Source organism: Chinchilla lanigera, unplaced genomic scaffold (genome assembly GCF_000276665.1).
Source record: "Chinchilla lanigera isolate Chin_1 unplaced genomic scaffold, ChiLan1.0 scaffold00037, whole genome shotgun sequence".
Taxonomy (NCBI): domain Eukaryota; kingdom Metazoa; phylum Chordata; class Mammalia; order Rodentia; family Chinchillidae; genus Chinchilla; species Chinchilla lanigera.
In genome coordinates, this window is record NW_004955438.1 from 11,349,518 (window position 1) to 11,369,118 (window position 19,601).

Consider the following 19,601-nt stretch of genomic DNA (forward strand, 5'->3'; position numbering starts at 1 on the left):
CCTCTCCAGATGGTATTTCCTCTGTAGCCTTCACAAACAACTTGTCATGGCCAAAATCAACCTATTTCTAAGTGTGGGTTAAGCAACAACAAACAGGAAGGGCAGAAACAACAAAACAAAAACCACCTCCTCTTCTAGCTTTTTATACATTTTTATTTTATATTCTGTTCTCACTTAGTCTAAGTAAGTAACAAGGAAGATAAAGTTTTCCAGAAGTAATGCTTAATCCGTATCTGCAAAGATAAGAGTAAGAGACAGGTAAAAAAGTAACAATGCATTTCAGATCAAGAAAGCCAGACCTCAAGATCCTGTTGCTTTCAAAAAAGGTCTGGCAATTCCATGTGGTTGAGGGAAGACCAGTCACTGGGGAAGTGTCAGAGACTAGACTGGATAGGTAGGCGGGAGCCAGGAAAAAAAAGAGGTCTTGGCTTTCTGAGAGATAACTAAATGTAAATGTGCAATCTGGACTATCTTTAGGACATTCGAGGGGATTATGTAGAGTTGAGAAAAGCAGGGCCTCTGTTAATTGATACAGAAGTCAAAGTCATGGGTCTAGATAATAATTAAGAGAAAATAGTTATGGGGTGGCTATAGCTTCCTGAGCAACACTGACATGAGACAGAAGGAAAAGTTTTTAAAGAGAAGAGTTAACAACTGGAGAAGGTGAAGAAAAACCAGGCAAATACTGCAAGCCTTTATCTAGCTTCCCAAATGCCCCTTGAATCCTGTTCTCAATAAAAATCTTATCTGTGTCCATTAACTGAATTGGAAGCAACACAGCATATATTCAGATAAGAGTCCTACTATACACTAGATGAATCCTATGAGTCCCTGTAATTGCAAAACAATGTCAAATAAAGGACAATTAAACTTTTGAGTATAGCATAGAGAACCTAGTGATCTCAGTGTTTATTTGTAAGAACTAACCATTATTACAGTGTAACAAAGTAACATTACAAATTTTATAGAAGATTTAGGGCTTAATAAAGTATATACTGGTTAAATCACACTTAAAACTATTACAAGTTAGCATCTTGCATAACACTTCGAGAATACTACAATGTATACTTGAGGTACATCTAGATATAAAAGCTTACTAAAAGGCCCTGGGGAAAAAACAGTCACACCCCTCTGTATCCAATATTATTTTTGCAAAAATGACTTTTTATAATCATGTACCAAAAGTCAAAGGTAAATGACACATTTTATTTTGTATCAGCTTATCATTAACAAAACAGTTAAAACTACTTTACTATGTAATAGTTCATTCTATAAATTAGAAGAGTTGCCACTGTAACTTAGATCTTGCTATATATGAGGAAAATGTTTTCGTAAGCTATTATATTTTCAACATAAAGTACCAGTTGAATTTCTCATTCTCTTGCCCACCTCTCCAGTTTACAATTAAATTTTACTCCCTGTTTGATATGGATTTATATAAATAGCCTTTGCAGGCCCTAACGGTCCTCAATAAGGCAAAGGCTGCCAGTAATAGTGTGCATATTCACCTCTTTATTAAGAAAGCCTCTGGAAAGAGAAAGTTCAGCATTACCACCAATTAGGAAACTCGATGATCAGATAAACCCTAAATGATCACTTACAGCTTCAAATCTAGTAGAAAATGCAAAATATAAGACAATATACCTACTCACTATCCCATAAACAATTTATAGGTAGAAAACAGGTATGTTCTCTCTAATGTATTTTTCAAGTTAAACCATTAACATAATCTCTTAATCTTCAATTGGCAGCAGTTCCTTACAGTTTAGCTTTTTGTGTACTTAAAATGGATTACTCCCTTTTTAAATATACCATTTCCTAACTTGTATGTTTGGAGGCAGGAAAGCATTGCTGTTAAAAACATGAGCTTTGGAGTATGACTGACCTGAGTTCCAGCTCTGGCTCCATTTACTAGCTCTGTAACCTGGGGCAAGTTATTTAACCTCTCTAAGTCTCAGTTTCTTTATCTGTAAAATAGAGATAATAGTAGTATCTATTCCATAGGTTGTTAGGAGGCTTAAATGAGATAATGCAGGCTTAACAAAATGCCTGACATTTAGTATGTGCTCCATATCTTTTAGATAATATAAGCTTAAAATGTTAGTACGTTCTCAAGAAGATGTATGATAATAAAATACATGTACTCAAGATATTCCTTGTAAATTGCTTAAAAAAACCAAAATTGAAGGCTTTATGAAATGATTTCTCCTTGGATCTCCTTAACAATGCAATACATTACATTTAAAGAGGGAAAGACCCTTATAGCAAAAACATCTTGAATTTCCTAACACCTGAAATGATAAATGATTTTTTAAAAATACTGTATGTAGATTTTTAAAAATAATATTTTAAACTCCTGTGAAGTAGGAGTTATTATTCTCCTTCCTTTAAAGAAGAAAATGAAATCTGAATATGAGGATAATAAGGGACTTGAAAGATAACAGCAAAAATGTGGTAAGAATTAAGTTTCTATAATTGCTAATAACTCCTGCATAATAATATTAAACCTAGAAGCATATCTTCCCTAAATAAGAGGTTCCAATTAAGTTTTTATAGATCCCTTACCAGAAAGTAATCTCTCATCAGAAAGTCCTATGACTCTATCTTACTCAAAGAAGCTATTCCTTAGAATAAATGAAACATGTACTTATCTTTTTGAAGGGGACAGAATACACTAAAATCTGTTTCTGTAAAATCTAGATCTACAAAACTAATTTCATGTATTGAAAGGCAGTAACAAATTCTTCTAAAAGTTACAATGATTTTAAAATCTAATTTTAAAATAAAACTTTTACAGATTACAAATTCACCACACTTACAAAACCCAACTTTCTTTACAGTATTAAATAGCTATAACAAGCCCCATAGAAAAGCCTGGTTGATATAACTTTTTAAAAATCACTGACTAGAAGTAGAAGATAATTAGGAAACTGGTCAGGAGAGTGATAACTATATCCTTTGCTTTGAACTTTCATTCTGTATAAAGTAACTCATAGGAATGATCTCATTTTCAATAAAAATGTAATTATAAAAGATAACCTTATAAGTAACTAAAAATTAAAATGCATTATACCTCTACTTAGAGAAACAATTTTCCTAAGACAGCTTTCATCACTCCTATCAAAATACCCCACTTAGAAAAGGATTATACATAATAAATTCACAATAACAATCAGGTAATATTCCATCGAATCACTTTCAAGGTAACAATTAACTTTCACTTTCAAGGTAACAATTAACTTGAGGAAGTTCTTCATATGATGAAAAAAAAAAAGACCTTTATTATTATCTTTCTTATATAAGTCAACCACCCACTGTACCCACATATCTTCACCATTGGATAAACAAATATTTTCATCAAATGCTTTTCAATTTAATATTTATAGATTGTTATCATTTCTTACAGTACACATTTTAAACATTATTAAGGAAAAAGAAAAACATATCACATACCTGTCCATCTAAGTCGAATGCTAAGCAAGCTATACCATGTGTATGAACATCCTTTAGAACTGATATAGTCTGCACAGTGTATGAATCCCAGACACAGATAAAAGGTTCTTTCCCAACTTGTCCTGTTGCTACCAATACTCGTTCAGGATGCAATGCAAGACTACAAAATAAAGAATAAATAAATAAATAATGAAATTTATAGAACTTTTATAGTATTTACAATATATGGTGCTTATATATCAACATGAACATTAGACTTTATTTACTTTAAATAATTTGGACTTAAACAACTTCTAAAAATTCCATGTGAAGAGTTACTATTTCAATAATGTATCTGATAAACTAGACATACTGTTCATAATCCCTATAATATGGTATGGTGTAATAAACTAAAAAAAAAAAAAAGAATTTTCATAAAGGAACAATGGGAACAAATTAATATAGTACTCATCTATTTTAAAGCTCTCTTTTCTACTTTATTGTGGGAAACACAGGATCCTCAGGCCCCTAGGCCCTCCCTTTGTGTGGGCCGGAGCCGCAGGTTACTTGGGGTCGAGATAAAGACTAAAATGCCTGTGCCTCTTGAGGAGAAAATGTTCTCCCCTCACAAAACCTTGAGAACTTGCTTGGCTAGGCTTTCACAATATGAAAAAGTGGCCAGAGGCCTTGTAGATTAAAATAAAATGTCTCGGCCTTGTAGAAAATAAAATGTCCCGAGCAGTCTTGTGGTGGTGTGACAACTTTCTGCTTCTCATGCTTTAAAAAAATAAGATAACAACAGACCTTGGGTTATAGAGCACACCTAAAACAGACTGTCAAAAAAACAATTACTTGGCTCGGTATATACTCATATGTTATCTAAAAAACTACACTTATATACTATTAAACTTCTTACAAAATAAACTTCAATATACAGTTACAGTTACAAACTTGGCTCTTGCTGCTCTGCATCCCCTGTGTCCTGGTTTTGTGTGTGCCTCTACCCCGGGCCCCGAGTACAGCAAACACTCACACTTTATTGTTCCTTTTATTGGATAATGTTAGACTAAATATTGTCTAAAATGGCATTTAGTAGCATTCCTATTATAATATTAATATATGAATTATACATCCATTGTAAGAAACAGAAAGGTCACCTATAATTCATAGAAAGTGACTTATAAAAATAAGACATATAACAGCTGGTAGTGGTTTATGTACATTAGCAGAAAGCAAGGAACAAAAATAAATTTTTATTTGATTCAAGTTCAGAATATCATATTCACCTTTGAGATAAGAAAAAAATCACTCCTGGAATGAAAAGGGAAAATTAGGATATTCAAACAAAATCAGTGGATTGGATGTAGAGGACACAGAAAAGTGAAGAGTCTAAGAAGAATCTTGCGTATCTATCTAGCTTGAGCATCCTAATAGCACAGGGTAGTATTCATCAAGTCAGGGGATACTAACTGAACTTCAGTATTTCAAATTACAGTACCTAGAAATGAGTAAGATGTTTTATTTCTACCAACAAAAATTTCTACCAACAAAAATTTTAAGTTGTGGGAACTAAAGAGCACCCGGGTCAGTTAGCCATTTTAATTTTTATGAGTGCTTATTTATCTGTAAATTAATTTGAATATAATCCTGTAGAGGATTTTTATCATGTTGACATAACTTATAACATGTACACAAAGATAACATACATAAGCACACATATATACAAACATAGATCTTATAGCTTTCATGTTAGAATTTTAATGTGACAAAGCAGTATAGTATATAGTACCAATTTAAAAATCAACAGTAATACAAATTATATTTCTGACAAAATGTCAAGGAGTGGGAGAGTACAAGACTGATTCAATACAAGACTGATTCAACAGATGAAATTCAACAAATATATTTGCAAAGTAAAGGATCAACAAAATCCACATATATTCACTTTAACAAACAGAAAAATGACTTGACAAAATCCAACCCCTTTCATGACATACAACAAACTAGGAATTGAAGGGAACTTCCTCAACCTGATAAAGGCATCAAAAAAATCTATAGCTAAAAATATATTTAATAATGAAAGACTTAAATTACCCTATTAAGTACAGGAACACGATAAGGACTGTCAGTGTTTGCTACTTCATTTGACAATATACTGAACAGTCTAGTCAGAACAACTAGACCAGAAAAAAAAGAGAAAAATAAAATTACCTCTACATTCAGATAATGTGATTTTACATAGAAAATTCTAAGAAATCCACAAAAGAGTAGACCTGATAAATGAGTTCACAAGCTTGTAGGATATGAGAACAATATAAAAACTCAACTGAGGCCAGGTATGGTGGTGCCTTGCTGTAATCCCACCTACTTGGAAATCTGAGGCAGAAGGATCACCAGCTCAAGGCCAGTTCAGTCAACTTAGACTCTGGCTCAAAATAAAAAAATAAAATAAAAAGGCTTGGGGATTTTGCTCAGTGGTAGAGTACTTGCCCATCATGTAAGAGACCTTGAGTTTAGTTCTCAGGGCTGAAAAAAAATCAGCTTCATTTCTCTGCACTCACAAAGAATAACTGAAAATCAAATCAAGAAAACAGAATCTACTACAATAGCAATAAGAACAATTCACTTAGGTAGAAATTTAATGAAGTACTTGTGCACAGAATCCATAAAACTCCACTGAATGACATTTTAAAAGATCTAAATGGGAAAACATCTCAAGTTCTAGGCTTGAAAGACTACTACTACTACTACTACTGCTGCTGTTGCTGTTACTACTACTATTATTAGTGCTTGGGTCCAACCCAGGGCCTCCAGCACGCTAGACAAGTGCTCTACCAATGAGTCATAAGTCACACACACACCTCTGTCAAGAATATAACATTTTAATATGGCAACATATCCTAAATTAATCTAAATCAATAAAATCCCTGCCAAAATACCAGTTCTTTCTTGCAGAAACTGAGAAGTCAATTTTACAATTCAGAAAGACCCAGAACAGCCAGAACAATCCTGAAAAAAACAAAGTTGAAAGACACTTTTCAACTTCAAAATTTATTACTCACTACAAAGCTATAGTAACCAAGAATGTATGGTACTGGCATTGAGACAGAAATGCAGACAATGGCACACAATTAAAAGTCCAATAATGTACCCATACAATTTTTTGCCAATTGATTCAATAAGGGTGGTACTAAGATAATTTAATGGGGAAGAAATTAGCCTTCTCAATAAATGATATAGGGATAACTGAGTACTCAGGTGCAAAGAATGAATCTGGACACATACCTCAATTCATATACCAAAACCAACTCAAAGCAAAGACTTAAATGTAAGGTAAAAGTTATAAAACTCTTAAAGAAAGCATCAGCCACAGATCTGAATGACCTTAGATGAAGCAATGGTTCCTTAGGTATGGTACTAAAAGCAGAAGCAACAAAAGAATAGATAAATTAGACTTACTGAAAAATTGAAAATTTTCGTGCTTCTTAGGGCAACCATCACAAACATGACAACACATCCAGAAAAAAAGGAGAAAATATCTGCAGAGTATATATCCAACATGGGATTTATATCTAAAATCTATAAAGAACTTTTTTACAAATCAACAATAAAACCATAAATAACTCATTTTTTCCCAGTGGACAAAGGATCTGAACAGACATTTCCCTAAGTAAGATTATATAAAAGTCATCCAGAAAGATGCTCAATTTCAGCAGTCAGTATGCAGATACAAACACAGATCACACTCTACCACATTTACGATTGAAAAGAAAACATCAAGAACTGTTTTGGCAAAGATGTAGAAAAATGAGAAGCCTCATATATTGCTTGTGGAACTGTAAAATAATGCAGCCACTTTGGAAAAAAGTTTGGCAGAGTTACCATATGATGCAACAATTTTATTTCCAAATACATTTTTGCCAGATGTGATGTCACATGCTGTAATCCCAGTACTTGAGAGGCTGAGGCAGGAAGATCTCTGTGAGATCAAGGCCAGCCTGAATTACAAAGTGAGACCCTGTCTCAAAAAACAAAATTCATAAAAACCTAGATACATTCTTAAAAGAAATGAAAATATGTCTACAAAAAATCTGCACAGGACTATTCACAGCAACATTATTCATAATAACAAAAAGTGACAACTCAAATGTTTATCAATTGAACAATATAATAAAATATGGCATCCATACAATGGAATATTATGTGACAGCAAAATGGAATGAAGTACTGATAACATGCTATGACACAGATGAACCCTAAAAACATTAATTGGAAAAAAAGAGATATGTAAAGGCCATGTATTGTAAGAACTCACTTATAAAGTCTAGAATAAGCAAATCCATAAGTATATTAGTAATTGCCAGGGCTGGAGGTACAGGAGAATGGAGGACAGCTACTGGGCATGGGAATTTACTAGGGGTGAGAGCAGTGATGGTCACAAAATTTTATTACAGCAGTAAAAATCAACAAATTGTGCATTTTTCTTCAAATGGCGCATTCAAAGTGTGAGTTATATCTCAATAGTAAAGAAAGTTGATCTCAAGTTTAGTTCAGTGTTTAAAATTCATGAGACCATAAACAGATACTGTTTTAAACTGGTATCTCCTTCCAATATGTTTTTTATTGTATGTATGTGTTCACCTGCTTTAAAAAACAGAAAGTTGGGCTGCAAATGTGGCTCACTGGGAGGGAGGGGTGAGAGAGAGTAACCAACATTACATTCTCTCTATATTTTTTGAGTATAAGGATTTACACAAAGAAAATGTCTGAAGTCAGACAGCCCTAGGTTCAAAACAGACTCTGGCTTTACAGTCTTCTCAGCAAATCATCTCAGTCTTGTTTTCTCATCCTTAAAAGTAATATATAGTTAAGTAATAATGTAAGAGAAATCTGCCCATACCTGGACACTGGGCAGTAAAACAACAAAGGCCTCACAGTTTAACATGACATCTATACACAGTAGGGCAGAGATACTCAAAATTGTGTTAAAGAAAAAGGACAGAGTAAGTGTATGTTTAGGATCAGGAGAAACTGCCAGAGATTGTAGTACATTACACTCTCTCTAAAATGCATACATGTTCCAGTTGTTCTGTATTATCACTAATATGTCATGTTATCAGTCTTTTCAATTTAAATTTCCCTGATTAATGATATTTAGTGAGATTTCTTTACCTGTTCAAGACTTCTAGCCACTTTAATTGGGTTGTCTTTATATTTTCGAATTTTGAAAGCATTTTATATAGTCTCACTCTAAGTCCTTTTGTTCACTATATAATTTGCAAATATTTTTGATCGTTATGTTTTAAAATTTCAGTTTCTATTTGTTGCTTGTATGTAGAAATACAGCTGATTTAGATATGTTTATCTTGTATTTGTGACTGTACTGGCTAGAATTTTCTAGAGGAAGAGAATCAGTAAGAAATACATGTATAGCTATGCAAGGGGATGGATCTGGTAGGCTTACAGGATTACAGGCTGCAGAGTCTACAGTGGCCATCTGTGGGATCAGAGGTGAGAGAGTTCACAATGGCGGTCTGTACGCTGGAGAGCCAGATGATAGAATAGCTGCCAAACCCAAGTAGATGGAAGCCTCAGAACAAGAGAAATCAATGACGTACACCAGTTCAAAGTCGAAAGCCTGGATGCTCACTGTCGAATTACTGGTGCAAGTCTTACTGGAAGGCTAAAGATACTAGGGATGGATGTCCAAAGGTGATGGTGAAGACACCAGCTCTTCCAAAACAAGGACACTTCTTTCCCTTTTTATTCCCTGGGGTGGGTCTTCTTTCCTCAGTTTGTTGGTCTACAGGTCATTCATCATCAGATGTCCAAGAACTGTGTTTTACTAATCATTGTTAGGTATTTCTTAATCCATTCAATTGACCTATCATGATTAATGGTCACAGTGACTTTTCTAAAATCAATTAATCTTAGGAACTGTGTGTGTGCACATGTGCAAATGTGGTTTCTTTTTGGTTTTTGTTTTGAAGACTACTTGGAATTTCCTATGTGAGCAACTGTATTATCTAAGAATAAAAATGATTCGTTTCTTCCTTTCTGTTCTATAAGGTTTTATATCTACTTGTTATCTTCTTGCACTGGCTTCAACTTCCAGTACAATCTTTTAGTTAAGAGTGGTAAGAGGATATCCTTGTCTTTTTCCTGAGGTTTCAAGTATTTCACCATTAAACAAACTTATCTATACGGTTATTACAGGTAATTTTATAGTTACATTAGTGAATTCCTTTCATTCCTAGTTTGCCAACTATTTTGGAAACACAAATAGACGTTGCATGTATTGAGATTACTACATTGCTTTTCTTCTTTAGTCAATTAATACAGTTAATTGCAATGCTTAATTTTAAAGGTTGACTCAGCCTTGTATTCAAGCAATGAATACCACAGGTCATTTTTGATGTTTTGTATTTTCACTTTCTTCTGCTTCAAAATATTTCCTATTTTCCTTCCGTTTTCTCTGTGCTATTGATTTTCATTGTGAAGTGGGGGGTGTAGATCAGTTGGAGACCACTTCTCTAACAGGCATGAGGCCCTGGGTTCAATCCCCAATATTCAAACCCCAGTATCATACTAGGTGGAAGAAAAAGACCTTTAATTCCATCATGGTCACAGAACATAGCTTATATGATTTCAATTCTTTTAAATTTATTGAAGTTTGTTTTATAGTATATGGCCTATATTAGATATTCTCATGACACTTGAAAAGAATGTACATTCTGCAGTTAATGCGCTGATGGGGTTTGCTATGCCGTAAGTAATAAAGTCCTTTGTCTCTGACCCAGGAACATCATACATTTTCCAGCATCCAAGAAACAATGAAAGTCTAATTCATTAGTTTTCAGGAAGATAAAAACACTCCCCAGACTGTACCAGGTTGCTGTGCTGATATGACAAATTATCATAAATTTAATATCTTACTGATACCACAAATTTATTATTTCAGTTCTGTAGAGTGGAATCTGGTTACAATATGACTTCAGTGGGTCCTCTGCTTACCATGTGACAAGGCCAAAAGTCAAGGCCTCAACATGGCATTCTTTTCTGATTCTCTGAAAATGAATCAGTTTCCAAGTTCATTCAGAATGTTAACTAAACTTAGTTTCTTGTGGCTAAAGGACTGAAGACCTTGTTCCCCCATGGGCTGTCTGATGGGAATCTCTTTACATATTCCTTCCAGCCTGAGCCACTGGTGGTACATGCACGACTATCCCAAGCTGCCCGATGGGACAGTCATGTATGTACCACTGGCGGTTCAAGCCAGCAAAATGTAACATGTTCAAATCAGGGCCACCAGGCAGCGAGACATATAAATTATGGCCTCCTTGTAAATATTAAATACTAAGGTCACTTACACGCCCCTCCACACTGTCACCTCCATCTTCGAATGAACAATACCACCAATAGTAATTCTCAAGCTCTGGATCTTTATGATTTCTGTTGCAGCTAAGAAATTCTCTGCTTTTACTGGCTTGGATTATTAGATTGGTCCCATTTAGATAATTCAAGATATTCTTGCTATCTTGAAGTCCTTAACTACTGCAAAGTCACTTTTGCTATGTTTAACATAACAAATTCAGTTCTATAGATTAGAATATAGATATCTTTGGAGCCAATCTATTATGAAGAATCAGATACTGAGTCCACTACTAGATCTACATATTCCATTTTCATACAGCTATTTCTTTGCTGAGAACATGTAGCATTCAATTAATTTAATTAGTCTGAAGAGCATTCTCTTTTATTTCATGGCACACAGTTAAAACTGCTTTAAATTTTTTGATAAATACAATATGCAGGTCATCTTGGGATTGAAGATTGTCTTTTCCAAGTTGTTGAGATTTTCCTAATTCTTTAAAATGCTAATTTTATATCCTGGACATTTTGATATGGATTTATTAATGCAGAGCCTGCCAAAAATTGTATATACACTTCAGAAAAAGAAAAATAGTATGATGTCTTTTTTTTTTTTTTTTGGTTTTTCTCCGTTACCGGGAACCGAACTCACGACCTTGCGCTTGCCAGGCAGGCGCTTTTGCCGCTGAGCTAATCCCCAGCCCCTAAAAAATTATTTTAAAGGGGAAAAAATACAAAAACAAAATAACAACAACAGAGACAAAAAACAACACAAGAAATAAAAACAATACAGAATTTCAAAATAAGATGATAGGAAATTAACAATGGTTGTTATATTACATATTGTTATCTTCAACGAAGTTGGTCAGATTACCAGAAGAATGCAAGATTGATCAAACAATTAAACATCAATTGTTCTTTTCAAGAAATCACTAGAAATCAGTGATACAATAATCTTGGTTATCGTGTGTGTGTGTGTGTGTGTGTGTGTGTGTGTGTGTATTATTTCCCTTCCTTTTCTCCCATCCCAGTTATTCTTTCCTTTTTAAAAACAGATAAACATAACAATGAAGCTGAGATTCAAAACCAGTTATTAAGACAGCTACAACAGTTAATATATTGTGTACTGTCGTCTTCCTAGTAGTTATTCAGAGTCAAAGATACATACATGTTATCTTGTCTATATAATATTAGCACCAGACTTTCTTTTTAATGAACTAAGAGATTTTAGCTGTATAACAATTTTAACTGTCTTGTATATACATATATTTTTCTCCTTTTTCCATTTCTTCATTTCCCCTTTCCCTGTCACAGTTTGTCTTTTTTCGCATGGTTTTTTTTTGAATAGTTGATATTTTTATGTTTGGTTGGCTGTTTTAGCAGGCAAGTAATGGAATTAGGCTTAGCACACATGTCCAAAGCCTCCTTCTGTATTTCTAATGTTAAGTTTTCAAATCCTTTTCAGTACTATCCACATATATACACCACAGGAACAAATTTGAAACCTGGATGACTGCAGTTCTCAAAGCCAGGTAGTTTCATGAATGTGCCGCTTAGGAGTGAGTCAGGGACATCAAATAGAGCCTTATTCGAGAGCCTCGTCTTGAGCTCCATGGCCTCTGTAAGTTTTGCTCATGCTCTCTAGTTCTCAAGGGAATCTTTGCATTGTACTATAGCTAGAACTCCAGGATATGAGCATTCACAGACTATTACGCACTTCCCATAAGGGAATGCACCTCTGGGCAAAAGAGCATTTTGACTGTTTCTACCCCTGGTTGTTAGTCATTGAACAATTGCATCACAAGGGTTCTTGAAATATTCTAGACACAATTCTTTTCTCAAATACATGTTTTACATATGTGTCTCCCCGTTTATGGACTGTCTTTTCATTCTCTTGATGGTATCTTTGAAGATATTTTAATTTTTTAGTATGTTTTATTTTGAGTTAACTTTAGACTTAAAAAATGTTACAAAAATGATACCAAAAACTTTTTTTTTCTTTTGAGATGCAGTCTCTATTTCCTAGCCTCATCTCCAACTTGTAAACTCCAGTGATCCTCCTACTGTAGCCTCTTGAGTAGCTGGGGCTACAGGCATACAATACCACCCTTGATGAGTCAGGTTTTACATCTCTCATCTCACTCTCCCAGTGAAACGCTTCCTCCTCCACAACTAGTCACTTTTTTTCCTTTTCTTTTTGCCTCCCCCCTCCCCTCCTTTTCTTCTCTTCATCTTCCCTCCCCTCCCCTTTCCTTTCCTGCACCAGAGTGCTAACTGGAACCTCTGGGACAAGACTAAAGACTGCAGGGGCATTTAGTGAATGGAACAGCACCAGCCCACCCATGACCAATGGATAGAGGGACACAGGGACTTAAACAGCTTTGTGTTGTGGGACTGAGCAGCCTGGAGCTGTCCCTACACCAGTGCCAGGAGCAGAAAGTCACCCCACAGCACCTCACCCCACCTTGCCCGGTAACAAGACATTACAGACTACAGTGGAGGTGGGCACAGTGGCACCAGAGACACCAGGAAAAGCACGCAGTGGAACAGCATGACCCCTCTCCTACCAGTAGTTTGAGGGATGTAAGCAGCACTGTGCCTGGCATAGCAATGAATGGGAGGTTAGCACTGGCCCCCTCAGGAGAGAAGTAAGAACTGGGACTGAGGAGCCTGGGATGGCATCTGTGTAGGAGCAGAGGTTCACCCCACATCACAGCACTCTACCCCACCTGCAGTAAGAAGCCTGGGAGGACAGTGAGAGGAAGTGGGAGGACTGTGGGAGGACATTGGGAGGCAAGTGCAAGGACCAGGAGGAGCCAACTATGCATGGGTCTGGGAGCAGCCTCCATCTCTGTCTGAGGGCAGCACAGCAACTGGGAGACAGATGGACAGAAACAGGGAAAGGAGTAGGAGGGCCACTAAAGGACACATAGAAAGTACTGGCGAAAACTTTGGCTCCAGCTCCCCACATCTGGAGGCCAAGATCAACCTCACATCCAGCACAGACTCTACTGCAGGCTCGGCAGGGATACTCAGTAGTTTTGGCCTCTGGGTGTACACCAGAGGAATTTTATTTTTTATTATATTTTATTTTTCTTCTGTCTTCAATGGTTTGTTTCATTTTCCTTTTTAAAAGGTATTTTACCTATATTTTGTTCTAATCTATTCATTTTCTTTCTCCTCTTTCCTCAATTATCTATCTTAATTTAATCATATTTTCATGAGTGAACACTCTATAATCTTTGTGGTTAGCTACGATAATCCTTTGCTTATTCCTTCATTTTTTCTGCCCACTTCTCTAGTTTCCCAAAGCTTGCATCAACATCCTTTGTCTTCCATCCTTGCTTTTACTAAATTTTTCTTCATTTATCTTGGATTTATTTACTATCCCTCTTAAATTTCTCCACTACAGGGTAAAATCACTCTACCATGCGGGAACACTCTGCAATACAAGCTCCCAATTTCTTTTTTTTTCTTTTTTTTTGGTTTTTTTTTTCTCCGGTACCGGGAACCGAACTCACGACCTTGCGTTTGCCAGGCAGGCGCTTTTGCCGCTGAGCTAAATCCCCAGTCCCCAAGCTCCCAATTTCTTTGGGCTCTGTTATATAACTGTAGGTCTTGCTCCTATGATTAAAGGTACCAAATTAATACTTACCATAGTTTGTCAGTTTCTAAGCTGTGCTTGATGCTATGGCTATTGCTAACTGTACTACTTTAGATAGGATGTCATGTGTGTTGTAATTAGTTGTTAGCCCACTGTAAGACAATAATGGGAAAGTCTGGGGTAATAACCATCACCACAGTCACGTACCAAAGGACTGGGGACTGGGGCTGAGGATTTAGCTCAGCGGCACAATGCCTGCCTGGCAAGCGCAAGGTCCTGAGTTCGATTCCCAGTACTGGAAAAAAACCAAAAAACCAAAAAACAAAACAAAACAAAAAAACCAAAGGACTGGGGACTAAGCCAAATAAATACCAATATCCTACCCTTAATAAGTTGAGAAAGTAGGATCCTGGAACAGACACAAGAACGTGCTACACATAGAAGACATCCCTGAAGAACAGACATTTCCTAGGGAGGTCGTGATACTAGAGATAAAGCTATTATAAAAACTTATAAGAATCAACATAGAAAACAAAATAAAAATTTAAAAATAGAAAATGACAAAATGCAGAAGCAAAATACAACTCCAAACCTCCAGCACACCCAGAACAAGTCCAGAAGTCAACAAGATACAGGAAAATGGAAGACTCACAGCTAAAATTTCTGAAATGATAGCAGCAGAAGTAAAGAAACAAATTCATGAGACTATAGGGGAAATCAGATCAAAAATAATCTCTCAGGGAAAAAAAAGAGATGACAATTATAATGAAGGACTTGCTCACAAATCTAGATTAGACATAGATAAAATAGATGGAATAGGAAAATGATAGAAACCATGAATGCCCAACACAGGAAAGAAATGGAATGCATAAAACAGATTCAACAGAAATTCAGGAGATTAAAAATTCCATTGAAAGCTTGCAAAACCACATGAACAAAAGTGAAGATAGATTAGCAGACTGAGAAGACAGGATCTTGGCTAGCAATCACAAACGAAAAGATCTCTTAAAAATAAGGGGCTAGGAAAAAACAATTCAACAGCTGAAAGATGATGCAAAGTACAACAACATAAGATTGACTGGTATCAATGAAAAAAGCAGGAGACAGCACAAATGACATAAAGACTATTTGCAGAAGTAATGGCAGAAAACTTCCCATGCATGAAAAAGGAATCTGATATACAGTAAGTGAGGCATACAGAATTACAATTAGCCATGAACAAAATAAATCTATACCAAGGCATGTAATAATCAAGATCCCAGAAATTCAGCACAAGAACAGAATATTAAAAACAGAGAAAAGAAACAGATCACCTATAAAAGAAAATCCATCAGAATCACAGCAGACTTCTCAACACAAATCCTGAAGTCAAAAAGAACTTGAAGTACTTGAAATTCTGAAAGAAAACCACTTCCAACCCCTATTGATATACCCTGCAAAACTGTCTTTCAAAATAAATAAAAAAAAATAAGATCCTTCCATGACAAAGAACAACTGAAGATATTCATGATCACCAAGCCAACTCTACAAAGTGTACTGAAAGATATTAAATGACCACAATTCCAAGAACACCAGTAGAAAGAAAGCACCAGGCAGGCAAGCAAATAAACAGAGGGGAATGACAGGGAACTTACAGCATGAAAATAATATGGCAAGGATAAGCCAATATACATCAGTTATAACCATCAATTTAAATGGTCTCAATTCACCAATCAAAAAAAAAAAAAAAAAAAAAAAACCAGACTGGCAGAGTGGATCAAGAAACAAGATCCAACAATATGCTGTATACAAGAAAAACAACTCAAAAAGAAATTCACAAACTGAAAGTCAAAGGATAGAAAACAATATTCCATGTGACAGGAGCCCATAAAAAAGCAGTGGTAGCTATTCTATTTGCAAACAATGTGAACTTTAAACCAAGAATGATCAAAAGAGATAAAGAAGGTCACTATATACTTGTTAAGGAAAAACTTCAGGAAGAAGACATAACAATCATAAATATGTATGCACCAAATACAGGAGCACCTAACTGTATGAAACAAATATTAATGGACATGAAAAATCAAATAAGCACTAACACAATCTTAATGGGGAAACTTAATATGCCACTGTCACAAATAGATAGATCAACCAGACAAAAAGTCAGCAAAGAAATACCACAACTGAACTAAACCTGTTAAAAAATGCACTTAGTAGATGTTTACAGTGTTCCCCCCAACATCAGAGTACACATTCTTCTCAGCTATACATAGGACATTCTCTAAAATTAAACCACATATTACTCCATAGAACATGCTTAAGGAAATGCAAAGGAACTGAAATTATCCCATGCATATTATTAGACCATAGTGCAATGAAATAGGAAATCAATGGCAAAAGGAAACTCCATAAAAACTCCAAAAACTCCCTGAACACATGGAAATTAAATCACATCTTCTGAACAATCAATGGATTAAGGATGAAATTAAAGAAGAAATTAAATAATATCTACAATTAAATGAAAATGCTAATCAACATACTGGAACTTATGGGATACAACGAAAGCAGTCCTAAGAGGGAAAATTATTTTGGTGAATTCTCATATCAGGAAAACAGAACAAGCTCAAATAAACAACCTAATGTTGCACCTCAAGCTTCTTGAAAAAGAGCAAGTCAAGCCCAAAGCCCATACAAGGGAGGAAATTGTAAAGATCACAGCAGAAATTAATGCAATTGAAACTAAGAAAACAATACAAAGAATACAATAGCAAAGAGTTGATTCTTTGGAAGATTAAATAAAATCGATAAGCCCTTACCCAACTTTATCAAAAAAAAGAAAGATTCAAATTCATGCAGTTAGGAATGAAAGGCTGAAATCACTACAGATCCTATGAAAATTCAGAAGATCATTAATATTTACTTTGAGAATCTTTAATAAGATGGAAAAACAAGAAATGGACAGATTCCTAGATATGTACAAATTATCAAAGTTGAATAAAAGATATAAAAATTCTAAGTAACCCAGTATCAGTTAATGAAATTGAAAATATAATTAAAAACTTACCAACAAAGAAAAGCCCAGGTCCTGATGGATTCACTGCTGAATTCTACAAGAAATTTAGAGATGAACCAATGTGATTACCCCTGAAAATTTTTAAGGAAATTGAAAGGGAAGCAATATGCCCTAACTCATTCCTAGAAGCAAGTATCACCCTGATACCCAAACAAGAGAAAGGCCAACCAAAAAAGAGAACCACAGGCCTAACTCCCTAAAGAACATATATGCAAGAATTCTCAATAAGATACTAGCAAACAGAATGCAGCAAATCATCAAGAGGATTATACACCATGACCAACTGGGATTCATCCTAGGAATGCAGAGAGGGCTCAACATATGCAAATCATTAAATGTAATATACCATATCAACACAGCCAAAGACAAAAGTCACATAATCTCAACAGATGCAGAAAAAGCTTTTGACAAAGTCCAATACCCTTTCATGATAAAAACTCTACATAAAATTGAAATAATGGTCTTTATCTAAATCTGATAAAGGCCATCTATGACAAACCAATAGCCAACATTATACTAAATGGTCAAAAACTGAAAGCTTTCACTCTAAAATCAGTGACAAGGATGTCCACTCTTACCACTTCTATTTGATATAGCTCTGGAAACATTAGCCAGAGCAATTAGCAAGAGAGAGAGAAATAAAAGGAGTACAGGAAAGGAAAAAGTCAAATTATCATCATTTGCAGATGACATGATACTTTACATAGACAATTCCAAAAACTCTACCAAAAGACTTAGATTTAATAGATTTAATAACCAAATTTAGTCATGTAGCTGTATACAAAGTCAACACTCAAAAATCAATAGCATTCCTGTACACAAATAAACTAACTGAGGGAGAAAGTAGGGAAACACTTTTCACAATAACATTGAAAAAATAAAATGATTAGTAATCAATCTAACAAAGTAAAAGATCTCTACGTTGAAAACTACAGTATTCTGAAAAAGGAGATCAAAGAGGATAACAGAAAATGAAAAGATATTCCTTGCTCATGGATAGGAAGAACCACTACAGTGAAAATGGCCATACTCCCAAAACTGTTATACAGATTTAAGTCAATCCCAATCAAAATACCACTAGCATACCTCACAGAACTAGATCAAATGTTCCTAAAATCATTTAGAACCAGAAGAGACCTCGAATAGCAAAAGCAATCCTGGGCAACAAAGGCAAGTCAGGGGGGCATCACAATCCCTGGCTTGAAATTATACTACAAAGCTATTGTGATAAAATCAGCGTTGTACTGGCACAAAACAGACCTGAGGATCAGTGGAACAGAATAGAAGATGCACACACAACTACAAACACATTCAATCCGTTATCTTTGACAGGGACGTAAACACCTTCACTGAAAGACAGCCTCCTTAATAAATGGTCCTGGAAAAACTGGCTTTCCACCTGCCAAAGACTAAAACTAGACCTGTATCTATCACCATGCACTAAAGTCAAAATGGATTAAAGATCTAAATATTAAAACAGAAACACTAAATCTCCTGGAAGAGAAAACGGGTAGAACACTTGAAGACATAGGTGTAGGCAGAGACTTCATGAACAAATCCCGGATTGCATGGGAAATACTTCAAAGACTCAACAACTGGGATCTTATCTTATTAAAAAGCTTTTGCACAGCAAAAGAAATCACCCACAGAATGAAAACACAACCCACAGAGCAGGAAAATATTTTAGCACTTGCTCCTCAGATAAAGGACTAATATCTAGAATATATAAAGAACTGAAAAAAAAAATCAGATCCCCTAAATTCAAAGACCCAATCTAAAAATCAGTTATCTGAGAAGAATACAGGTTTCTCAGATGAGTAAGTACAAATGGCAAATAAGTATATGAAAAAAAAGTTCAACATCACTGATCATTTGAGAGATACAAATTAAGATAACATTGGAATTCTATCTCACTCCAAAAAGAATAGCTATTATAAAAAAAATCAACCAGTAACAAATGCTGGCAGGGCTGTGTGGAAAAGGTAACACTTGTTCCTTCTGTCTTTATCCTTACATTATCCTGTCAAGATACTCTTTTTCAGTTATTTTGGTTTGTTGCTCGCTACAAAACTTAAGAGCAGAGGAAAGACAACTTATGGAATTGCAGATGGAATTTGATCTTTACGTTTTATTTACGGTTAT

General features: G+C 35.1%; 1 protein-coding gene across 1 annotated transcript in view; it reads right to left on the bottom strand.

Moving 5' to 3' along the window:
- The window catches only part of Eml5 (echinoderm microtubule associated protein like 5), a gene marked incomplete at its 5' end in the record, with an annotated part of 141,087 nt that extends 123,608 nt beyond the window's left edge, over window positions 1-17,479 (bottom strand). Inside the window, 2 exon segments of the mRNA XM_013517167.1 lie at window positions 3,454-3,613; window positions 17,451-17,479. Of these exon segments, the coding sequence (XP_013372621.1) occupies window positions 3,454-3,613; window positions 17,451-17,479 (189 nt within the window).
- Between the last annotated feature and the right edge of the window lie 2,122 nt (window positions 17,480-19,601).